Here is a 24244-nt window from a genome sequence, read left to right as displayed (position 1 = left end):
AGGTTTACAGCAGTGCACTGGGGCTGAAGTGTCAAACCGCCTGTGCCCCCGCGCCTCCGCTTTAAAGCCACACGACAGGCTTGGAGTTGTCGGTACCAGCTCTGATGGGCCCCTTTGCTGACAAGCTGGGTAGAGCCCTCCTTCATGTACGCTTCCCAGTAGAACAGGATCAAATCCAAATCGGCCAGTGAACAGTTATGAAAGCCCACAGACCTGCCACTGAAGATTCTGCAACTTGGTGAGGACCAAGTCTGTCCTTGCTGTGGCCCTGGTCTGCGCTGCCTGGCCCAAAGGAACGATTTGGAATCACATGGAGAGGCCACAGGAATTTCTAGCTGAGCTTACCACTGTCAAAATGGCTCTTACAGCTCTACCCCACCGGCTAATCTTCAGCTGGTGTAGGGTTTGCCAGCACTACACGTGGCTGGGAGAGCATCTAGGTGCCTGCGTGTGAATGTGCAAGGCTCCTGGGTGTGAACGTTCTCCTTAGTGCTGCACTTCACATCTCCTGCACTAGGACCATCTAAGCCAGTTGGATACAGCCAGCTGGCCTCAGTCTGCACGTCAGGTCAAGGTGGTGACATGCCGTACCTCAGAGCACTGTGTCAAAAGACACCTTCCTCACACTAGCTGTCAGCCGTCGGACCTCCCAGGCGCTTGGCGGTGTTCCTGGCATGGGACCAGGTGTCTAACTGTGTCTGCTAAGTGACCCAGTGCACAGCCCACCTCAAAAGTGGTCCTGTCTTTGGACAGCAAAGGGTTGAAATGCTGCTGCTGTGAGTGTTGTTGCAAGCCGGAGAGATGCCAAGAACTATGTCCTAGGTTGGATGAAGGAAATGATGAACAGATTACTAAACTTGTTTTATCAAACATCCACTTCAGAGGAAGGGCTGTGTTTATAAATCACCCAGAGGCCCTCTCATTGTGGTCCTGGTATAAAGTCTCCAAGCTAATGGCAGGGATTAGATCCAAGCTCATCAAAACCAGCCCTGGCTTCCTGGGTGGGGGATACCGGCCACACAGTTGTTTGCACGGGTAGAAATTTCCCATCATTTCAGTGCAATGCATCCAATCCTCTTCTTTTGCAACACTGTTCTAAGGACATAGGTTTCATTTTGAAACAGTTTTCTGTGGAATTGCTCCTTTTCCTTGGTATTTTTTCTTGCAAGGAAAGCAAACTGCTCACCCTGGCTCAGGACTGTCTGCACTGAAGGCACTGACAGCTGCAGTCAACGCTGGCAGATGTTTCCAGGCTGCTGTCCCCATCAGTTCAGCACTGACCTTCCCACTGGATTCCCAACCACACCAGAACAGTAGCGTGTTTTATGAGATAATATGTCATGTTTGCTGACTTGGGAGAAGCCACTGGCCTTAAAGTAGCCTGAATCACGCCACCGTTGTATCCTAAGGTTTGGGCACACATTTAAATTTCTCATAGAACAACAGTGGCACAGAGAAAAATAAAGGGAGATTGGCAGCAATCAAATAGAGTCTTCTTATTTTGAGAGGTGCCAATTTTGCGGCTATTTTTGCAACGTTTTGCTTTTCATTTTGACTAATCTGTCTCCCAAGGCACAGTTGTAGTTTGTGGTAGTTTAGTTAGCAGCAACATTGCCTTATCCCTTCCCAGTCCCTTGCACCGAAGCCTCTAAATATTGTAAAGCCAGCCGTCCTTACCCCCAGCTCTGGTAAAATCACTTTCTATGTCTACAAAGGAGAAAGTGAAGTATGACAGACTAAAACCAGCATCCAAATCATGAGCAATGTCTGTAACAAGATGGGAGATGACTCGGGAATCACAAAGCTGAACCCAGTGCTTGAAAGCTAGATTCCTCTCCCTGCTTTAAATCTGAAGTAGGGAAACAACCCCCACACACATTTTTGCTGAATAGGGGAGGGGAAAACCCTACCTAATTCTGCCATTTCAGCTGTATAAACTAATTAAAGTAATTTCAGTGTTTTACAGTGTGTCCTTATGTTGGTTTTGCCTGGACTGTTGGGGGTGACGTCACCTGGTAGTTATGTCACTACTGTAAAGGAACAAACATGAACTGCTTGCTTAAGTCTGAAAGTGATTAAAAACATCAAGAGGATCACACGTGGTTATTCAAAGACAACAAACACTCGGGATCATAGTTTTGTTTACACAAAGGAAAACAAATATTCTTTAGAGCAATCTACCCTCAAAGAAAGTCCGAGAAGCGCTTCATATTGACAGAGGAAAGTGTCCAAACATTAGCAAGTCGTCCAGGAGTCAGCTGCAGAGAAACAGGTATTTTAGCAGCTATAAGCATGGGTGCATTTTCAGCCAGCTTCTCCTTCACACTAAATTATACTTGCACCCAAGTCAGAGATTCTTTATAGCACAACGGAATCATAAAGAGCTTAATTTACTTGGAGACTGGATCATAAAACACCTATATGGGCGAATTGTGGTATTGCTTACTCTGACAGGACACAGAGCTGCATGTCTAAGAGATACATCACTGAAAAGGAATGGAGCCTGCTGTCAGTTGCACTAGTATAAATCGCTGTTAACTGTATCAGCTTCAATTAAACTGCTCTGGATTTTCCCTAGCATTAATGGAAGTGGCATCTTTCCTGTAAATTAACTGAGCTTGCCAAGTCAAAAAAGTTATTGACAGAACAGGCGTTCTTCACACCCTGACTTCTGCGGGAAAATTGCCATGCATTAGCAATCTGTATGTTACGAACTCTTCTCCCAGAAATCGGTATCACACTCAGTGAAGACATTTCAGCAAATTTTCCCACCGAAGGAATAAAATCTTAAACCTTTTTATTCACAAAAGTTCATTGGTCCTGTATTCCATAGCAAACCTTACAGGAAGCCAAACGTTACAGACCTATGATACTCCACCAAAAAAGCCTTCACAACGCTACACAGTTACTTGTGCTTTGGCCCAGATATATTCCTGAAGCAGCTCCAAGCTCCTTTGTTGATTTATGTCCGAGGTATGTAAACTGACCGCATAAGGCATTAATATAACTGACATTCTTCACCATGAGGCAAATGTGAACAGGAGCTCAGGGAGGTGCTGAATCTCTACCCTTGGAGATACGAAAAACTGGATTGGGAATATCCCTGGGCAACTGGGTGTAACCATCTACATCGCAAGGAGTTAGGGGATGTCTTATGGCTACCCCAGGGATTTCAATTCACCCGTGTTGTGTACCTTGAACGCACACTAAATCTGCAAAGCCCAGGTGCAGCTCTCACGCTCCCTTCCCAGCTGCTTGTCCCGGCATCTGCTGGGTGCTCAGAGCTCAACACAACCCATGAGTGTGTGCCAGCTTCAGTGCTCGGCCAGGTACCCCCAGAGATCTTTCAGGGTAACTGTCCTGAAATTACTTAGGAACCACCCAGCTGTTTAATTCCACTGAAAAGGAAGAGACTAATACCTTGGAGATGAGAGGTAGCAATAGTACCCAGCTGCCACAGACGGTACCATTCCTGTAAGGTGACATAAGTCCATCCTCTTTAATGGCTTCTGTCTCCACACACAAGTACACATTAATGTATAGGAACCGGCATGAACCCAGTTTTCACTAGAAATATATGGAAATACTTCTTCCCTCTCACACAACAGTCCAAACCTCATTCTGCAAACTTTGCTTTGTAGAAGTGCCCATGAAGTTTAAATTTATGTATGTGTACATATATATATATATTTATGTATGTTCATGGTTTTATTCCAAGATGTAGGATTCAGTGAATGAACAGATGTAACGATATTCCTTACTATTCATTAGAATTACTTATGTAATTAATTGAAAGCAGCTATTATCTAAGAGCAAGATTATTTTGGGCTCTTCAATGGGTATTTCGTTCGCTGCACCTGGATAATTTTTGTACTTGAAACCACATCAGTTAAACCGCATGAACTGCGGCCGCAAACAAAGCGGACAGGCGTGACTGAATTTTTATTTCTAAGCTGTCATGAGTACCTGCCTTCAGTTCCACATGTAAAGGCAGTCAGAAACTTTAAAGATATTTTATTTTTTCCTAGCTGTTAAAAGAAAATGGTTTTGAGGCACACTACCTTGTCTCCTGGCTGTGGGCGCATCACAGATACACGGTCGTAACCTTTCCGCAGCAAGACCCAGAGAGCATCCAATTTCCCCTGCAATCAAAAGAAACACAGTGTTAATCTTCTGTGCAAGAACAAGTGCTCTGTGCTAAGTGCAGTGCAGGGACAATGCAGCTTAGACATACACACTTTTTAGTTAATCATTTCCTGTGCTTGTACAAGATGCTGGAGAGCAGTATTTTTTTCTCACAGAAACTCCGAACTTGCTGCAAGTGCAAAGGCAGAGGCTTTCAGATGAGCAACAAGCAGGTGTGTCTGACAGACAACAGTATCCGTGCATCCAGCTTTTACGTGTTCTTCTGAAAATCTCTAAAAGTAATAGGTGACTTAGATACGTCCTGGGCTGAGAGAGAGTCTCATACCTACTCAGCTCCTGACATCATTGCTAGCAAAATGCTAACTCAATGCAGAAAGCAATCAGGTGAGTTTATCCGACGCATTTCCTCACCATCCAGCCGCCTCCTCTGGCTGGCTGAGTGGCTTGCCTCTAGCTCTAGGTGACCACTGTGACACATTAGGAATAATTCTGATTTATATCTCAAAACAATCTGCTAGGGACAACTGACTGAAAACCTGTCTCTCCACGCAGCCAAGACAGCTGAGTCACAGCTAGGTGCTACATAACAACCCGCTTAATCTTTCCTGTCAGCTACAGGCTAGCAGGAGAGCATCAGGTTACTGAGTCTCACGCAAGCTCCCCAGTCGCACCCCATATGTCAGTTAACGTTTGCATCTTTTCCAGGCAATAACACATCTTTCCGAGTCCTCCGTTCCTATGAGCTCAGTGTCAGCTGCCCCGCAGACGCCACCCTCAGCACACCGCACTGGTCTTGACAAGCCCTTCACCTCACTGGGTGGTCTCATACCCAACTGCCCGCACCCAACCGCACACATGTGCGCACGCACAGACCCAGACAAGTCTTGCTGAAAACCCAACACGCTGAAATAAATCTCTTGCTGACAGAAAGGTTGGTTGAGATGTGGGGTCGGACCCTCCCTGCCACTCCTGCAATGCTTCTCTGCAATGCAGACACAGTGTTCATTCCTGATTGAAATTCAGCAGCGACACAAAATGCCAAGCCTGCGGTTATTTTCCAAATGAGCTGAACAAGGCCAGAAGGAGCAGCACAGGGCTCTGCAATGTAGAGATACCCACTGAATCATCTGCTCCAAAACGTACATCTGCTGCTGAAGAATCCCCTGCTGTATCCCCATTTTAATAGGCCAGGCTTTCACTTTCCAAATGGATTCAGTTTCTGGGAGATCTGTAGAAGGGTGTACATGATGGCAGCATGTTGGCTGGCTCAGTGGAAGGCTACAGACATCTTAGAAGCTGAAAATTAATTTATCAAACGCTCTTCACATTAACTTCATTTGACCCTTGGTCTTTGAAGTGCATGATACTCAGAGATTTGTAAAAATGTCTGGAAAGGATTAACAACAGGCAGTGTTTATTAAGCTTTCCATTAGTATTGTTCCAAATGCTACAAATGCTTTGATATGAGAGCAGGCCCCATGAACAAAACCCCTACCAGTAAGTCAGTAAACTTTACTGTATCTGCAGAGACAGACACAAGCTACTCTAAGAATGTACAAAGTCGTCCCTTGGTATAAAACTAGTTCCTGTGATGACAAGAATCAAACCCAAAGACCTTGCTACCCCTAAGTGGACTCAGAAACTCATGTATGATCCCTACCTGTTTCCTGAAAATAAAGACTACAAAAAAATTATGATAGCAGAATTGCCTCATGTAACTATCATGGGATAAAATTAAGGAAATGGAAAAGCAAGCTGTACATTGCAGTGGTGGTGGGAAAAGAAAGCAAGTAAGGAAGCTTGCTTTCCCGAGAGCTTGGCTTCCATGGCTGAGAGTAAACTTCAGCGTTTGTGAAGGTGAGACCTTCCTGGCAGCCAGGGTATTTAAAAGGTCCTTCTGTGACCCAGGTTCACCGGTAGCTAATTAAAGCTCAATGCCTACTGCTCCTTTCATGGGGATGCTGAGCCTTTCTCTTCCCTTTTCAAGAAAACACTAGGGCTGTAATCGTCTTTGAGACCTATATTCCTCGATCAGTGTGTTGAGCCAACGGTTCAAAGCTTATTTGGGAGTTGGAGGGATACATGGGTGGAGACGGACAGACACACAGAATGACTGCACAGATCTTGTTTCCATAGGGTACTGGGGGAAAGACTTCCTACGGCGAGAGCCAGGAAAGTGTTATTCTCAAAGGAAGAAGCCAGAAACTCCTCTGTCAGACTCTTCTGCAGTTGGACAGCACAGACTCTTAGACCAGAGGAAAGCCATCCCTGTCTCCCCAGTCCATCTTTCCCCCTACATCAGAGCTGGTTGAAGCTCTTGATCTCCTGTCTCCTCTGACAACTTAAGAAATAAGTACCTTTTTCTTCCATTTCTCCTTTAGGAAACTATAGGGGAAAATTACAACTTTCCATGGAACAAAAAAGCCCTTTTTACTCTACAGTCCTGATTTCCAAGAGCCTACCAAGATTTCTTAGGAAAAGCCAAGAGCTCCATCTTTGGGAGTCTGAATGGAGCTTCAGAGTCTGCCTGAGACATCTGGGTGGAAGAGAGGGAGAGTAGATCATGGAAAGGATGATGTTGGTTGAAGAAATGAAAATGTCAATGCATTCACTTGGAAATATAAACACTTCTGTGCTCTCTAGTGAGTGGGCTGTGTCTATGTGTTTGGGAACTCCTGGAACTGAAGCACAAGGTTGCTTGGATTGAAAAAAAAAAGGTCTGGAGGCAAATAAAGCTTTGAGTCCTACTAGCTATGAAGACCAGAAAGAAGAAACAATCAGGGCAGATGACAAGTGAAGGAGGGCACAGTTTCAGCCATTGCTTTAACATAAACACATTCTATTCCTGAAGTGCTGGTTAATTCAGTACTGTATCGACCCTGGTCTCGTGAATGACCTGACGCCTAGAGTGCTCCTGAGACCTGGCACCTGGTGGTCTCAGTTAGAGGCAGTCTTCTTGTAAGCTGCCTAGAAATCTAGGCTGCCCTGGGGCTTCCTCTAGCAAGGCAGCTGTGCCATGTCAGCTTTGTAGAGACAGGAGGGACAAAGGCTAGAAAACGTGCCAGGGACACATAGTTTAGTTAATGCTTAAGTAGCCTCCACTTAGGATTCACCTGAGGTGGTGGTGGGTTTTTTTTGAGAGCACCAGTTGCTGCTGCAACCTCAGCCTTGAGGCAGAGCCTGCATGTGAGTTTTTGTAGACAAAGAGTGAGTTTAGTCTTGTGTTGTGGTCCTTTCTGCATTGTTTTTTAGAGAGCGATAGTGGTCTTTCTGAAGTCAAACAAGTACTATAAATGCTGTGAGGAGGAGGAAGAGAGGAGAGGTAACGAGGTAAGACAGGTAGATACAAGCAGAAGTAGAAGTAGGAGCAAAGCTGCTAACCAAACCAAAGCATAGAGAGCTGTGTGGTTGGCTATAGCAGGGAGCATGTCCTGAACCAAATTAAAACTAAAGGACGGTCCTTTATGATCCTTCACTTGCATCTACATTTTGTGCTGCCCATCCCTCTGTCAGATGAACTGAGGATTTTTTAAGTTTCTTAAGAAGTTTTCAGACTTGTCATTCTCTTTGGGTTATTTGCACTGACTTTTCAAACTGTTGAAGTGATATTTTAAAAGCAGGATAATCCAGTTGGCATCGTGCTAAGAAGTAACAGCAGCAAATAAGAATAACAACAACAGTAATAACCACAATCTGTTAAGTGTCAGTAACCACATTTGGTAGCAAATAAATCTGGAGTATTTCAAAAAGCAATGTATCCACTTTCAGCTGTCTACCTACCTTATAGACGTTACTCTGGGAAGAGTAACAAAAAAGGGAAGAAAAAATCCATCAGATAAACTGGCAAAAGGCAGAAGTAAAGGCTGACACTTGTACTGCATGGAGAAAAGGAGGCCTGTTGGCCAGCAAGATGACTGGCCCCAAAATGTGAATTTCCTGGCCCTTTGCCAGATTCACGTTACTTTGGTTCATTGCTCCTGAGATTTAATTCCTTGTCCTCCTCCTTTAACCAGTGATTATTTTTTTTTTTACAGAATTTGTTACATGCATATTTCTCTACCTTCCAAAGAGGTGTTTCAACCAGTCCAGTGGTGTGGGTGGAAATTTAACATCTGCTTTAACCAAAAGAGCCAAGTGCACTTGGAGCATGGGGATGAGGGAAAATTTAAGCTGAGTATCAGGGGACAATTCTTATGGGTGAGGTCTGGTAGTCTCTGAAATATTCCCCCCTGAGAAGTGGTGGAAGCCCGTGTGTTATTTTAAAAACCAGACTGGAAAAAGCAGTGAAGGATAGATTCAAGTTAGCAGCCCTGCTCTGGCTGAGCGTACAGACCCGATGATCTAACAGGCTATCCCTTCTCACCTCTCTCTGCTTGTTATGGCTCTGTGATAGCATCCCTGCATAACACCATGCAAATTCATCTTCGTGTGCTCACATCCTCAGGTCAAGAGCTTCTGCCAAGAGTGCTGATGAGTTTTGCCAATTTTGCTAATTCCTTACTGCACGGGGAGAGCAATAGCAGGACCCCAGCTTCATAGAAATGATCCCCTCTTTTTGATGAGTCGTCATAATTCTACACGGGGAAAGCATTGAATTCAGTTATCCCATCTGCATACGCTGTCTTTTTGGGTGCAGTTCAATAAGGGGTGTGGTGGCAGTTAATAATTAGGTGAATTCTTGTCCACAGGCTGCTAAATACTATCCAAATATGGAGTACCCCAAAGTTATGGGAGTATGTGGACACAGGGTCTTGGACTGGAACCTTATACTCTAGAAGTATCTCTCTTATCTACTGTTCAAACTGTATAAAGGAATTAAGAATATATATTCCCCATGAGACACTCCTAATATTTGCAGGCCCCCCGTAAGTGAATTCTTGCTGTTACAATGCAATAGCTGTTTCTAGTCAGTCAGAACTGAACTTGAACCCTACGCTCATTGTCTTTTCTCCAAGCCTCTCTTGAACTTTGGACAATCTCCAGCTGGGACACAGATCTGCAACAAACTTGACTCCTCTGTTCAGAACTGATTTCCTACCATGCAGAATAAACTCTGAAAATTAACTGAAAGACTCCTGAGGCTGTAACCCAACAGTGAGAACTGGTGAAGGAAGAGGGGAGAAATTCCGCAGTATTTTCTATGGGAAAGGACTCAGCTCTCAACTGATGATCTCAGGTAGTTGTACCCTCATGGATTCCAGCTGCCTGAGCATGTATTCAGGGCTTTTTGTGCTAAAATCAGTGTTTCTGTCAGCTCCTCAGTGGTTAGACTACAGCTTTGTGTGCTGTGAACCCTTCTGACTACAGCATGCAAAAAGCAACGGAGCTGCATCTCTCAGCTGGATGAGGTCATTTCCATGAGCACACAGTAGGAGTGAAAGTCTTCCAGATGGGATGAGTGTGTTTTACAAATGCTCTGCACTGATGCAAAGTGACAATGCAATGCATTTAGGAACAAAGGAGCAGCTATATGGGATGGTGCTTATTGCATTCCCCACTCTGAACTGAAAACAGTTGACTCTCTAACCTGGTTCCACTGTGGGAATGAATAACCTTCATGAACACATGTTGAAGTCATTATAACACAACTGCAAATGACTTGTTGGTAGGCTATGTTTATTAGATGATAATCTTTAAGGGGGAAAAGAGAGAAGGCGTTGGACCAAATTTTCAAAGAGGCTCACATTTCCGTATCCTCCGGAAACCACTTTTACTCCCTTGTGCATCTTTGCCATTCCCAACACTGGATTTGAACCAGCTGCAAGATCAATGGCTGAGGAAAGCCAAAACATGTGACTTCCCAAATTCCTATGGACGCTGCTTGGAGCTGATCAGTAATGAGATACAACACAGGGAAACCTGGGTGTACTGCAGTGTAGTATATTTGCATTGCAATAACTTGGCTAATAGAATATGTCTGACTAGACTGACTACTACTGGGGAGGAAGAAACCAGGAGAATAAAAGCTCTGTTTTTCAGCAGTGAGGCACCTCCTCATTCCCCAGCATAAAGTGAGCCCTGTAGACCAAAAGGTTTACTACATGTGCTACACACACCCTCTTTGCAGACTACTTGCAAATAAACCGCCTGTAGAGGGTTTTTAAGCCCCTAACCAGCATCTCCAGTCTTCGAAATGAGGTCCAAGCTCCAGTGGTGGAAGGTTGCACTTGGATATGAATTAGGCATTTTCAGTCTTTTCTGAGACTGATAACTACAGGGCTGCTACAAACAGTCCCAGACCAAAAAGAGACAAGAAGGGTTTTAGCATTTCCCGGAAGAGTTAAGCCCGAGAAACAGGAGTGTGGTTGTTTTGGCTTTTTTTTCTTTTTTTCTTTTCATTAGTTATACAGTAGTTAAGCTGTCCTCCTTTCCTGACGGCAGCTTAATTTGCCCTGAATGCAAAAGATTAGCTTTCTGACACTGAAGCTCCCTCATACTGGATGACGCAGCTGATGCCTGTTTTGTGTGGTTTGTTTCTCTTAATCCACGAGAAGCATTCACATGCGCAACGAAGAGTTTTGCTTCAGTGAAGTCTTCAGTGGCTTTGCTTGTTTCTGTGGCAAGTTTTGTGCCTGCCAACCATTTGTATTAGTGGAGGCAAACTGAAGAACAGCTGCCTGCCCTTGGGACAGATGGCAGGGAGGGAGTTTTCCCAGTTCCTTATGGGTGGCTGTTGCGCAGCTATGCATTGCATGTGACCTGATATCAGTGTGAATTTGACCTTCTGCATCTGAGGCACTCTATTTCAGCCAAACACTTCTTGCAGGGCATTCTCTCCTTGTGAGGCAAGCATACTGCCCTGCAGCAAGCCTGGCCCTATGACCCATGCCTGCTGGCAGGCATCCATCTGCCACACTGCAACCCTTGATCTGCTGAGGACAACTCTCCCTCATGACATTTAGCAGCAATTTTCTTCCTATTTTCTCCCCTCTTTCTAAGGAAAAAGGATGCTATTTATTCCCTGCATCTCAGGGAATATGTAGTGTGGACTAAAGGGCCTGACCTTAGAAGTGCAGTCGAGTCTGTAAGCACTTTACAGAAGCTAGCTATGCTACTAGACAAGATCAGGATCCTATTCTGGTCTAAGAAAGCAATGCAACCCCAAAAAATTGATCAAGCTGGTTGGAAATTCCCATTGCCCCATGTGGCTTCTTTCTACAGCACCTCCCTAGGCACAAGCTCAGGGGGACCCCTGCATGCACAGCTACTTTAGCAGCATCTTGAGATCACAGGTTTGTGGGCCGTTCTACATCATAGCCTTAGATGTGAAAAGATCTCCTGGATATGAGTTCAGATCTCCTGGAAACCTCCTATGCAGCACAAGGCTGGTCTGGACTTACCTTGATTGGAGAGTACCACTTCCGAGGAGAGGAAGGCCTGCGCATGTTGTTCACAAGGTTCCTGGGTTCAGGGAACTCATATTCCTGTTCTGGCATCTTGACCCTGGCATTCTTGGCTTTCTCTAACTTAGCGCCTTCTTCTGTGGAGCCCTTTTCTCCCCAGCGTACCTGAAAAGATGGCACCAGAGCATATTACAATAGTAGCTGCTGCAGAGACTTACATTCCTGCTGTAATAACCAGATCCTTGTCTGTATTTTCCCAGTGTCCAAATCCAAGGTGAAGGACGATGCACAGGCTGTGAAGCTTGTTTCTAGACTAGAGACCAGACTTTGAACTTCTTTGTGATTTATAAGAAATGTGAGTGGGGAAAGTTTCCAGAAAAACCAAAAACGTTTCCTTGTAATTTGTGTGGCAATACTGCTCCTGTATCCCAGGCACAGGCCAGGATCTACTAGAGGAAAAAGATGGTCCCAAACTTCAGAAATCCATGTTTTGCTTTCAAATATTCCTATATAAAAAAGATCTGGGCTCAGATGTACAAAAAAAGCTTAAAGAAGTTTGTGCCTATCCCCTGCGTTTCCTTCTGGGAAAATTGCAGGATGATATCACAGCTCAGCTCACAAATAAGATCTTTCGATCCCTGAGCTGGTGTCTAATTACCTCCATTCGTTTGATGCCACCAACTCCTCGTCCACCATAATATGAGGCATCTACTGTTGGCCATTTCTTCTTTGGGAGGCCATCGTCATCTTCCTCCTACAAAACAGAAGGGAGGGAGTGCACTGTTAGGAAACACGGCTAGAGATGGAAAGGAATAAACAGTCACAGGCTATGTGGCCCTTTGAGCCTGCTCGAGCCAGTGCAGTCGAGGTTGTGATCTCTCACTGGTTATTTTCCAGAGGATGTACACTCATGAAAAGAAAATGTTTCGTGATATAAACACCACCACCACTTGAAAGGTACAGTCCAGCTCCAGCAAGAACACAATTTTTGCCTTTTTAAAATTTATTTTTAAAGAAGACTGTCTTTCATCATCTTTAAATTCGGGGAAGTAATTTGTTTCCAAGTTGCAAAATCATTGAAGAAGCAGCCACCAAAATAGCACTCAGCATAGCTTGAAGAGCCGGGGTCTTTCGGCTCCAAGTCTGGTTGATACACCAGCCGTGAGTGACGGAAGGTGGGACTTACCTCTTTGCCACCCCTTCACTCATACCTGTGACTAGGGAGAGAAGAGCTGCTGCTCTGGGGAGTCTTCCCTGACTCGCAGCTCCCCATGCCGGAGGAACCCTCCGGGACCCAGAAAATTCATCGTATTGTAGTTCAGATTTGACAGAATGGGGGAAAAAAACAAGAAAGCAAGTCAAATTTGCTCCTTAAGTGAAGGCAGATTAGGAGCACAGCTGGAAACAATGCCAGCATGAATGCCCAGCACAGAGATGAGGTTTTTTTGAGATGAGCTGGCCAAGTGTAATAGGATGGAAAAGCCTAACGGAAAAGTTACAAGAATGGAATTAGTTCTTCTAATGAACTTCTGCCTCTGTTAGGGAGGCTGCCCATGGAAGTCCACGTGGCTTCACAGATTTTCAAGGCTTATGCCAGGAGGAAGTCAAGTTCTGTGTGAAAAATGAGACTTTAATCCTATACAAATTTGAATGTGTTCTACCCTTACGTACTGCAGGCAGAAACCCATGGCACAGCGCCATACACAAAGTTAAATGTGTTCAGGACCCTGGCCTTCATGATGAGATTCAGGGACAGCCAAATTAGCAAATCAAGCAAATCTCCTTAAGTTTATTTGAAATGAGTCTACCTAAAGTTCTAGCCAGTGTATTCTATATTCTTTGTTGCACTATGTAACAACTCCACAAATGCTCTGACCTATATAGTGCCTTTCCCTTTAATTTCTACAGTTCAGGCTGTGAACTGGCAAAGCAGAAAAGCAGAGTTGATCAAAAACGTGAAGTATTTCCTGTGAAAAATGTGGAGAGAAATGAAAATGGTCCCTCTTTTTTTCTTTTTTTTCCCCTTTCTTTAATTTTTCACAGGGATTCGGCAAAACTCCAAAACTTAGGAGCTTTCCAAAACTGGAAAAGCCAAAAATACTTTGAATTTGAACTCCCCAGTAGGAAAACTGAAAAAACTGGAGGAAAAAATCCAAGACAAACTATGCTTTTCATGTCAAACAAAAGCATTTCTGTTTTTCAAAATACACATAAATTCAGCTGCAAAATTTGTCCTGATCTAAAGGAAGAGTGAACAATTGAGTCATAAATACAAGGTTCTTCTCCTTCATAGCTGACCTCTTTCTCTTGCTCTCATTCGAGCTGCTGAGGCTCTTTGCTGCAACCTAAGAACTTATATCTCTGCATGAAGTTTTCCATGAGGACTTCTTTAAAAAATTGGAATCAAAGCCATCTAAATATTTTCCTTCAGCAATTCTCTTTCGCTCTCTTCAGTTTAGCACAGACTGGCCTTCTCACAACAGGAAATACCAAGGTTTAGGAAATCTTCCCCACAAGCCCTTAAAAGCCCTGCAAGTCACTTCAATCTAAGATAGGAGCGTTTCTGCCAGAACAACAACAGAAACAGCACACGCACAAAAAGACAACAGCGGACACTTGAAAAACAAAGGAGTCACAAGCTTTCTTCAAGATGAGTCTGTTTACATGTTTTGAAGGGCATGGGAGGTTTTGCAATACAAGCGAAAAACCCAAACCACCAGTGATGTCCTACACACTTGGCAAATATGCTCCCAGCACACGTGAGCAGCTAAAGGAAAGCAACTGGAAACTTGGGGGTCAGGGTAGGGAGACAGCAGGAAAATGAGAAGGAAGAGGTATACAATCCCCATGTCCAGCATGCTAAATCACTGCCTTGTTCAGAAGATCTGAGCCAATAAAACAGGGCCAAATTCTCATGTCCTGGCGCTGTTTGGCCCATATTTTTCTACACTTTGCAATGGGGTTTTTGCCTGAGGAAGGATTGCATACGGAACTTCAGCTCTGACCCAGCAGCAGTATAAAAAACAGCCCCGGAAAATTCAAGAGCATTTAAGGATGCTGGAAACTGACTGTACAGAACTTGGCATCTTTCCACCCCCAAAATCTGCTTTAGATGGAGCTAGAGTTTCTTTTAAAAAATAAGAAGCAGGACAGAGCTACATTTCACAGTTTGAGATCCAGATTCATAACTGCTGGATTTCAGACAACAAAGATCTGTGTTTATCTCAGAGTCCTTGCCAGGCTCTGTATACTTTGACCCTGACCTGAGGGAACCTCATCTGTGGGTAACACAAGGATAATTTAGGCTCCACTAGGGACATCTGAACCACTCAGGGTAAGAATTCATACTAAATTTGGCCAGATAGAAAAAAAGAGTTTGGACAACTTACCCCTCTCCCCACCCTTATAATTATTTTCACAGTTGTCTCTGCAATGCCTGAAACTTGTCAGAATTCAGCATTTATAGAGAGCTCTGCCTGCACAAAGTGCTGTAAGACATGACAGGACAATCATTCCTCTGAGTAAGAGATGTTATCATCTAATTTTACAGCTGAGGAAACATGGAGGTGAATATGCTGTCCTCAAGGCTTCTGGCTCCTTACTGCCTCCTTTTTCTCCGAAGGCTGGACTCATTTCCAAATTGCATGGCCACCTCCCTGATGCAGAGGCATTATTACACTTCGAGGACACCTTGCTCAGTTCTCAAGAAACATTTCCTCTCTGCTGTGGAAGGTTTTGCTTGTTACATTACACTCTGCCAGGCGTCTAAATTGCAAATGCATAAACTCATCGCTTTGGTTTTTCTCGTATCTTTGCCTGTCACTGGCCCAAGCCTGCAAACTATTCTCAGAAAGCACTCACAGCTCACAAGACCATCAAAGAGAAGATGTTCTACTGGTGCTCCACTACGGAGCAGGCTGAAGACAGACCTCAGTTCTCATGAGGTACCAAAAATCCACATACAAACTCATTCTTGACACACAAATGCTTGGAAAACCAGCCTTTGTTGGTCTTATTAATGACAGAAACTCCTAGTTTATCTATGGTACAGATTCTTCAAGATCTTGCCTGAAGTTATATCTCCAAGGGCAAAGCACTGCACGTGCAGAGTTAAGAGAAAACCCCTGCTTTGATGAAGATGAAAGGATACTGAGCTTTTCTCACTCTATAGCTCAGACACTGAGCTACAGGAAGATGACATAAGGTCTCCTAAGGTCAAGGGAATTAACACCAGCACTCCCATTGCAACTATGATGCGACTAAACCCAACTTCCACCACCTCTACACTAACTGAGTTTTCTGTGCTGGGCCTACTTTGACATTTCACATGAAATCTGGCTATGAAACTCCACTCCTTCGTGGTGTAATGCGTACGCCTCACCTATTGCCAATAACATCCCAAATCTTTTTCTTGTAAATGCCCGTCTCTTGAAAGGTTACCTTTCTCCTTCTCCCATATCTCTCCAACTGACTGTCAAAGGGAAGTAAAGGGAAAGGAAAAGAGCTGGCATACCACTGTGACCTGGCTTTATTTCAGGAATAATGGAATGCATTTCCTGCCCTGGTGTCTACAAAAAATTCCTGTCAGATCCTTTCTCTGGAGCTTATTTTGCTATCTCCCCAGCAAGGCTTTTCAGGAAGAGAGAAGGAGGAAAACAATTTGGAAAAGATTAATATAAACACCCCTAAGTGAGGGTGCAAGCAGCTCCCCAAGCAGATGAATCCCTTTTAGCCATCCTCCAGTCTCATGAATGTTCAGTTGTGGGAGAAAGAGATTAGCTCACGAAGATCAAAGTGGTTCAGGCTGAACAGGTGGTTTCATCTATTGGCTTCACAATAGCTGCCATGCAGTGAGTTAAACTCCTCTTTTTCATGCTGGCCTCCCATGACAGTGATAATTACCTTCAGCATCTCATGACTGTGCTGCTGAATGATCCTTTCTCCCCAGGACTTTGTTGTATGTGTTTGCTTTGGTGTATGTGGGTAAGATGACAACAGACATAAAAATTATCCAGTTACAGGCTGGTTGGTGGCTTGGCTCTGGTGCCATGCTCAGGGTGGCTGTGGAGCTTGGATAATAGAGCAGCACGGAAAAAACGGGGCTGAGCGATGGGGAAAGGACACGCTCTGGTCATCTGGTAGATCTTCTGCCTGGTTTTACCAGACTTCAGGGAAATTTGTGTCCCTGAATCCCTTCTGTGGGAGAAAGCGCTGCTGTGACAGAAAATGAAGATCCAGCAGTAGATTTTAACATTGACTGGTCTCTGTTTACAGAGCAAGGAAGCAACAAGAGGAGAGTGTGCCTCTTGGGGATACTTTGGAGGGCTGCAGTTTATACACCCTCTGACCACAGTCAGCTTGTCTTTCTGTGGGACTCACCAGCAGCAGACCCCCAGCATGAGTCAGGTAGTAAACAGGAAAATTGTTGGAAGCTGCAGAGCCCTACAGGTTGGGATTTTTTGATGAAAAAGATGGGTTGCTATAATAAGAACGATAGTTAGCCTCAGGGTAAGCTTCTGGTCTCAGTTGAGTAAGAGTTGTTCCAATAAGGCCAGCCTGAAGGTGATGAGACACATGAATAACAGCAGCTGTGTCCTCCTCCAGCAGGGCTAGAAAAAGCCTTCCTATTCACTGGAGGTAGAAGAATGTGGTTTTGATCCACCATCAATGACTAATCACAGGCCAGAAAGGTGCTCACTGGCTCCTGGAGGCATTCACCTCTTCCGATTGGCATTAACTCAATCTTTCCTGGCTGTAAGTAAAACCATCTGTCCTTCATCTGGGCTTAACCTCCTCTAGCATCCTGCGTTGTCTGAGGAGCACAGCGGTAAGTTGACGACATTTGCAATTTCTGAATGAATTAATTGGAAGTTTCTAGCCAATAATGATTTCCTTCACCAACAGTGAGCATGTCTCCAATATGTCTCAAAAGGCCTTTAAAGTAGAGTTCAATAAAACCTCTGGCGGGTTTGACAGCAATGCTACTTTCCCTTCATTGCTACAGTATAATGCATTCTCCTTGCAGTGCAAAGACATATGGGCCTCAGCTCCCAGATCTGCTGATGCAAGAATTCCTCTTGTCCTTTTTTTTGCCAAGATTTTTGGGAGAAGAAAAAAAAGTCTTACTGTAACTGTAATGCTGCTGCTTAAGGGATTAGCACTCTCCTGCTGGAGATGAGCAGTTGCTAGGTGTTCTGGAAGGGAGAAAGCTATCTGCAACACGTAAGAAAAAATCAACCCCATCCTCTATTTGTTTTGAGCAAAGTGGAAAGTGTGGAGTACCCAGCCTTTTCTGAAAGCATCATACTACTGCCGATCTCATCCTGTGGATCAGGCTCTGTCAGAGTAAATGGGACCAATGCAGTGCATCTTTTCAGAGCTTCTGCTGTTTTTCCACTAGCAAGAAGCTCTTCTATCTGGGCAAAAATGCATGGTACAAGTCACAGCTTCAAGCCTTACTGCTTTTTGAGCACTGCTCTGATGCTATACAGTCTCTAAAATAGTGTAAACCATATTTTCCTTTTTAAGAAACCTTTGGCTGCTAATTGAAGAAGATGGCTATAGGATAACTGAGTATTGAGCTTAGGGGATGTGCTCTGGTGGAAAAATACATGTGAAATGACACCATCAGATTAGTCCCTGCAATGCTGGAACATGGTTGTAACCAAAGACCCCTGTCCCAGGGTCCCAGAACAGTAAGAATAATAGCCAAAAGACTGTACAGATCTCTTGCATTAACGAGGAAGCAGGTAAATGACAGGTATGAGTTAATGCAATTTTTCACGCACTGTGCTGTGCCCTACTCGGGGTACAACCAAGGTCTGGACAAGTTTGCATTTAAAGTTGTTGTCTACGAGCAGCAAGCCTGAGAGCAAGTTGGTCAACATTCTGCTTCTCTACTAAAAGAGAGATTTGCCCCACGTTCTCCGCAGTACAAGACCAGGTTAGTTTAAAATAAAAAGCCAGCGGCAAATACATTGCTGAAGGAAAGCTGTCAAACAGGCAGATGAATTGAGCACTATCGCATTCAAAGAGCTGCACAGACTGTTCCTCTCTGTCAGAATCAGGGTTGAGGGAAAATATAACACGCCTAGAAATATCTTTGCACCACCTTAATTACACTTAACCTGAGGCAAACAACTGGTCTGCTGCAACTAGTTTGTTTTGCAGCAACTAGTCTGCTTTTGCAGCACTTACTGGTTTGATAAAAGGCTTCCTTATACGTGAAGCAGGCCTTCCCTCTTAGCACAGAGATGTAATTTCCCCTTCCAGTCCTTGGCCAGTGACCCAGCATTCCAGAATGATGTATTTTAATTAATTTCAGCAATTGAATCCCTTGGCTTGGAGGCACGCGTGATGCAGAACAGAGCATGTGCAACTTTAGGTTAATGTTTTCCTTTTAATCCAGTGGAGAGAAGCTAACAAAGCTAGTGGATTTACATACAGCCCAAACAAACGTCTGCTTAGGAAAACAGGCCAGATGAGGCATGGGGGGCACTGGGTCCAAATGCAAGTCTCCTTTGGGGCCAGGAATGTTGAGATTTGGAGTTTTGCTTCAGGCCTGTTTTGAGGGGATGAGTGCCACCATGATGAAGGTTCCAGTACTGTCCCTGGCTCCAGCTGCCCTGAGCTATTTCTCTGTGCTCAGTGCAAGCAGAAGCTAGGTTGGATTCCACCTCCATAGTGTTGCAGAGGACTGAGCTTTAAGGGTGTCTGCCTTGGTGCAGAGCACGCTCACTGGGCCAGACTTCATGGAGAGCACAGAGAGGATCATTTCAGCAAGCTTTTCCACTTGCAAGCTGAAGCAGGCAGTGAATTTGTCTCCAGATGCAAAAAGCAAGACAAACTAACTAACCAAATCACGTGGAGTGTAGATCTAAGTCTGCTCGTACTTGCATAGTTAAGAGGAGCTGATCCAAACCCCAGTGAAGTCAATGGAAAAACTCCCATTGACATCAACACACCCTGAACACAGCTCATTGACTTTTCACTGAAATCCCATGAGCAAAACCGTGAAAGCAAAGAAGAGACTCACTGCTTGCTGAAAGGACAGAAGGACATAGAAAGAGGCAGATAAAAAAAATCTCCGCGTGTTTCTGGGCGGAGTCTGCTAATTAAGTAACGATGACATAGCTTTAAACCATTTGTTGCTAGGTTCATCTAAAAAGCATAAGCACAATTAAGATGAGGGTTTTAATGTTGTTTTACTATTTTTCTTCATTGAAACTTCCCTGGCTAGTGCAGCTCTTCTGGTGTCAAGAGGGTTTCACTGGGATTTTACATCTGCTCAGAAACTGGTCCTTCAGACACACTGCAAAGACCGTGGGCTGCCCTCACTCACAGCAACTGTAGTCCAAGGATTCAACATCGTGAGTTACCGCTCAGCTGCCAAGAGCTGTTATATATGCTAAACCATCAAAATCATTACCGTGCCACTCCAGGAAGGCAGTTAAACATATGTTTAGGTTCCATTAACTTCAAAGTTAAACATATGCTTAAGGGTTATCCTTTTTGTGAATCACAGCCTAACTCTGTAGTGCTGTTCTGACCAAGTGGAAGTATTGTCTGCCTCTGCTGTCCTTTCCTACCTGCTCGGTGTATATATGGTACTGTATATATGTATATACCGTATATATGGATCTACAGCCACTCTTAATTAAACACCGCATCTCCACCTCTGTAGAAAGCAAAGGGAGCAGAGTGAAACACACATGGCAGACATCAGCTGAAAAGCTCCTAGTTTAGCTAAACCACTATTGACTTCAAGGCTACAGAGCTGAGCACAAAAGTTTAAGTGGTCTGTACACTGCCGCGCAGTAGATTCACAACCTCTTGTGAGAAACCTGAACAAAATCTTGTCCTAAACATTGAAGAAACCAGGTAATCAGCATTACTCACCTCGCTGTCTTCTGCAGGAGGTGGGGGGGGCTCTTTGATGATCTAGAAGGATCAAAGAGAAAGAAAATAGTAAGTTCATACTTTGTTCTTTAGCACAATTCAAATGTCACCTGAAAAAACCCAACGAGAGAACAACAGGATATGCTGGTGTGAACATCTCTGAACTCAGTTACGATACTGTGTGATTACAGGGTGGCTACGTGTGCTACTGGTGTCACAGTCACTGAAAGTAGGAGCAGAAACAGGAGGTATCCCAAAGCCCTGCCATATAGAGACTTCCTAATTACACCACCAGACTCATGTTGCTCATTAGGTGACCCCTGCCCTACGTGAGGTGCCAGCAAATTCAAAGTCATATATCCTTGATTCTCCAGCCCGCTAATCCCAGTAGGAGCCACAGTCAGTGCTGGCTCTAAAGCAACAGATAGCAATCATGGTTTCACCTGAAAGACCATGCTAAAGTCAGCCTCTCCTTCTACTGGTCACTGCATTGCATCTGTGTACAAATCCTGCCTCAAATAATTTATAGTCTGAACCAAAAAATTACTGGAAAGCAAAATGAAGGTGAAGCAAAAATGCCCTGGAGACATTGCAAAGCAGTAATAAACCCCCAGCCTCTGTCTCCCACGCCCGTACTTCATTCCAGAAGGCTGTGCCACCTCATTGCTCTCATGAAAAATGCTTTTCACATTATCAGGCTAAAATAGTTCATTCTCATAAGCTTTAAAAAATATATAAAAACATATATATATACATTTGAGGCTCTCCTAGGGTTTCTAATAAAGCAAGCAGGGTGAGGTTTTATACCAGTCCAGGATATTCTCCATAGAAACAATTTAGGTTTATGTGGGCGTGAGGCTATTATTTCATGCAAAAAGTTTGCATCTAGGGCTCGGCAGGCAGTTGGCTATTATCACAGCCCTCCACTCCAAAAGCAACAGAGAGCTTTCCAAAGGGAAAGGAGTTGCATACAGGCACGTCAAATATCTCTCCCTTACACGAGACGCACCCCAGCACACAGCCATTGCAGTCAACAGATTGAATCCAAACAGTCATGTCAATGTGATTGCCCCAAGGATGGATTTTCTCCAGTAGTTTTAAATCCATCTGGACGAGGCAGCTCTTTCTTTCCACACCAGGCCATGAGTCAGATGCTGCCAGGGTGCTGAGCGCCCGTGGAGATAGCACTGAGTGTCCTCAGCTCCTCTCAGGACCGGGTATTAGGTGTTGAGGTTGCCTAGGCATGGGGTGCAGATGTGTAGGCCTAAAAATTACCCTTAAAAAAAATAAAATCACAGTCCCAAACAATCGCAGCTTGGCTACTTAAATGCAGAAAGAGAAAATGACAATCACATTAAAGGCCCTGAAGATATAAATATTTACAACAATTCCTCTCACTCGTGTTTTTCCTTCTCTGATGAGCTCACTGTTTTTATTTTCCTCTGCAAACCCAGAGTCATGCAATGTGGCCATTAATGAGGAGCATGTGCCTCTGGCTAGGGAGATGGGGGCTGGATCGGGTCCTTTGTTTGTATCTCAGCCCAGAGAGACGATGGCTGTAGAGCTCTGTCACTACCTGTTCCTGGGCAGCAGGGCTTTTTGTGGTGGCCTGCAGTGCCCCCGGGAACCCCTGCCAAAGAATCTTTGTGCTTAAGGAATTGACACTGAATCTTTGTTTACAAACACAGTTGCAGAAAGCTCATGTGGAAGCACGAATTGACACTTGAGGAGCGCGGTAGGTGCACCTGCTGCCCTGCTCACATCATCGCTCATTCCGACAGAGCAGAACTGCGGGTCAGACCGTGGCTGTAAAGCCACTGACCACATCAGGAAGACAGAGGAGGGGTGATGCGCCAGAGGAGCGCAGGCTGGCTAGCGAGAGCTGGCGAGCGTCTGATACCACATCCATCTGTGCCTACCCTGCGGTTCCGAGCCTGTGCTTGCAGCTCTGGGGGATGCCAGCCCTTGCCCCAGTGGAAAGCAAATGACAAAAAGTGGCTGGAATGTTGTCTGCATCAGAGTCCTGCTCAGTGGAAAAGAAACGATGGGAACCGGCATGGTGCTGCTCCTTGGCTTAAGACAGAGACAGCATGATCTCTTCTGTGTCTCCTGACACAATAAATACTGACACAGCATGTACAGTGCACCAAAATACACAGAAGACTTTTCTAGCCACATTTTCAGGTATGTTTTGGCCAGCGTGAGGAGTGGCACTTGTCAACAGACCTCCTTTTGAACCAAACTCCTTAATCCAAACCCATTGGACGCTGAGAAATTTCAGATATCTGATCCAAAATATACCTACTGGAAGTGGCCCCATTCCCTCCGGGGGAATTCCCTGTGCTGGTGGAACATCATGGGTTTCAGTGGAGTTTCTCTCATTTGCATTGGCATGAAACACCATGATAATCTGTCCAAAATATTTGGTCCAGCTAAGCATTCAAACACAACTTCTCAGCCAGTATCACTAGAAACTCTTGAGATTACAGACTTGAAAATGAAGAGATGGCTGTGTTTTTCATACATTTGCATTCCTTCTCATAACATATGCATACACGTGCATGCAAACTAATTGATTTCTATAAACAGATCAAGGTTTTTTTCTATCACAGTCCAAGAGGGGAAAAAAAATAAAGATTCTTTCAATTTTTAAAGTGCAGAGCAACTGAACACCCCATAATTTGGCAACACAGATTGGTTAGTTTGGACAAGTCCACAGATGGGTAGAGTTTAGTCGTCTTTGCCTGTGAGCCTGTATGAGCTTTCAAAACCCAAGCTTTATGAAAAAATATATTTTCTGTCTCACTGCCCAGGTCTGGAAAGGTTTTTGGTCTACAAACAGTACAAATCTTTTCCTTCTCCCTTTTGGAGACTTAGAGCTGTTATATGCAGGAGACCCTTACTCTGGGGTACTGCAGGCAGTGAAGCAAGTGGGACCGTTGCACCATCTCACACAAGTGAGCAAGGCAAGCGCCACATGGGAATAACAAGGTCCCAGAGCCAAAAGGCAGTGCCTTACACCTGCTCATTTTGCACACATAGAAACAATTACTCAAGTGCAAGCAAGAAAATGCCATTACAGGGAACCCAGTGAGCATACAGCCCACACTGGCCATCACGTTTTGTTCTGGGCTGCACCTCTCGCCTTCCCTCTGCCTCGCCAGATGACACACATGGACCTGCCGAACGCGATCAGCTGGGAGCATGCCTGGCCAAGCAAAATGCTTAGGCTAGTTTAGCTTGGCAAGGCTCAAGTGTTTGTTCATGTGTGCTGCAATTGTTTTGATAACCCCAAGCCATTTCTGTGATTGCTGCTGCAACTGCATCTCCTGTCCCTGTGTTTGAAAGAAGAAAAATATGATTGTTCAGCAACTATATTTGCTTGCTAGGTGAGGAATACCTGAGGGTTCCTACACCATCATTGTGTTATAAAAACCTTACAATGTGGTCTTTTGTTTTCAAGTAGTAAAGGCCTGAGGGATGAAGAGGTGGCCATGGCTTTTTCTTGGCAGGGGAAGGAACTTTGAGAGTAGTTGTCAGCACTGCTACACACTTAGCTGTGAAATTCAGGACAGTAAAGTAATGCTTTGCCTTTCTATCACCTTTCATCACAGATCTCAACATGCATGTGATTGACACAAGTCTGTTAGCTGACCCACCCTGATGTCACAGTTGCATGGAGAAACAGCATCAGCTGTTTCTGATGAATAACCCAGTGTAAAAACAGAGGAATGCTATTGGTGACCTCCTAGAAGTTTAAAAGCATTGGAAAGGCTTGGTTTTCTGTTGCCCTGAAAGTTCTGTAGCCGTTCAGGCATAAGAAAGCACACGTTGAATCCAAATTTTGCCTATTCCAG

The 24244-nt window shown here is 44.5% G+C and overlaps 1 protein-coding gene across 1 annotated transcript in view; it reads right to left on the bottom strand.

Moving 5' to 3' along the window:
* The window catches only part of ANTXR1 (ANTXR cell adhesion molecule 1), a 111308-nt gene that overhangs the window by 20773 nt on the left and 66291 nt on the right, over positions 1-24244 (bottom strand). Inside the window, exons 14-17 of the mRNA XM_005438156.3 lie at positions 20388-20429; positions 12148-12243; positions 11487-11654; positions 4062-4142 (exon numbers count right to left, since the gene is read on the bottom strand). Of these exons, the coding sequence (XP_005438213.2) occupies positions 4062-4142; positions 11487-11654; positions 12148-12243; positions 20388-20429 (387 nt within the window). The remainder of the gene's footprint in view (positions 1-4061; positions 4143-11486; positions 11655-12147; positions 12244-20387; positions 20430-24244) is intronic.

Source organism: Falco cherrug, chromosome 18 (assembly GCF_023634085.1).
Source record: "Falco cherrug isolate bFalChe1 chromosome 18, bFalChe1.pri, whole genome shotgun sequence".
Lineage (NCBI taxonomy): Eukaryota > Metazoa > Chordata > Aves > Falconiformes > Falconidae > Falco > Falco cherrug.
This window is presented reverse-complemented; position numbering and strand designations above follow the sequence as displayed.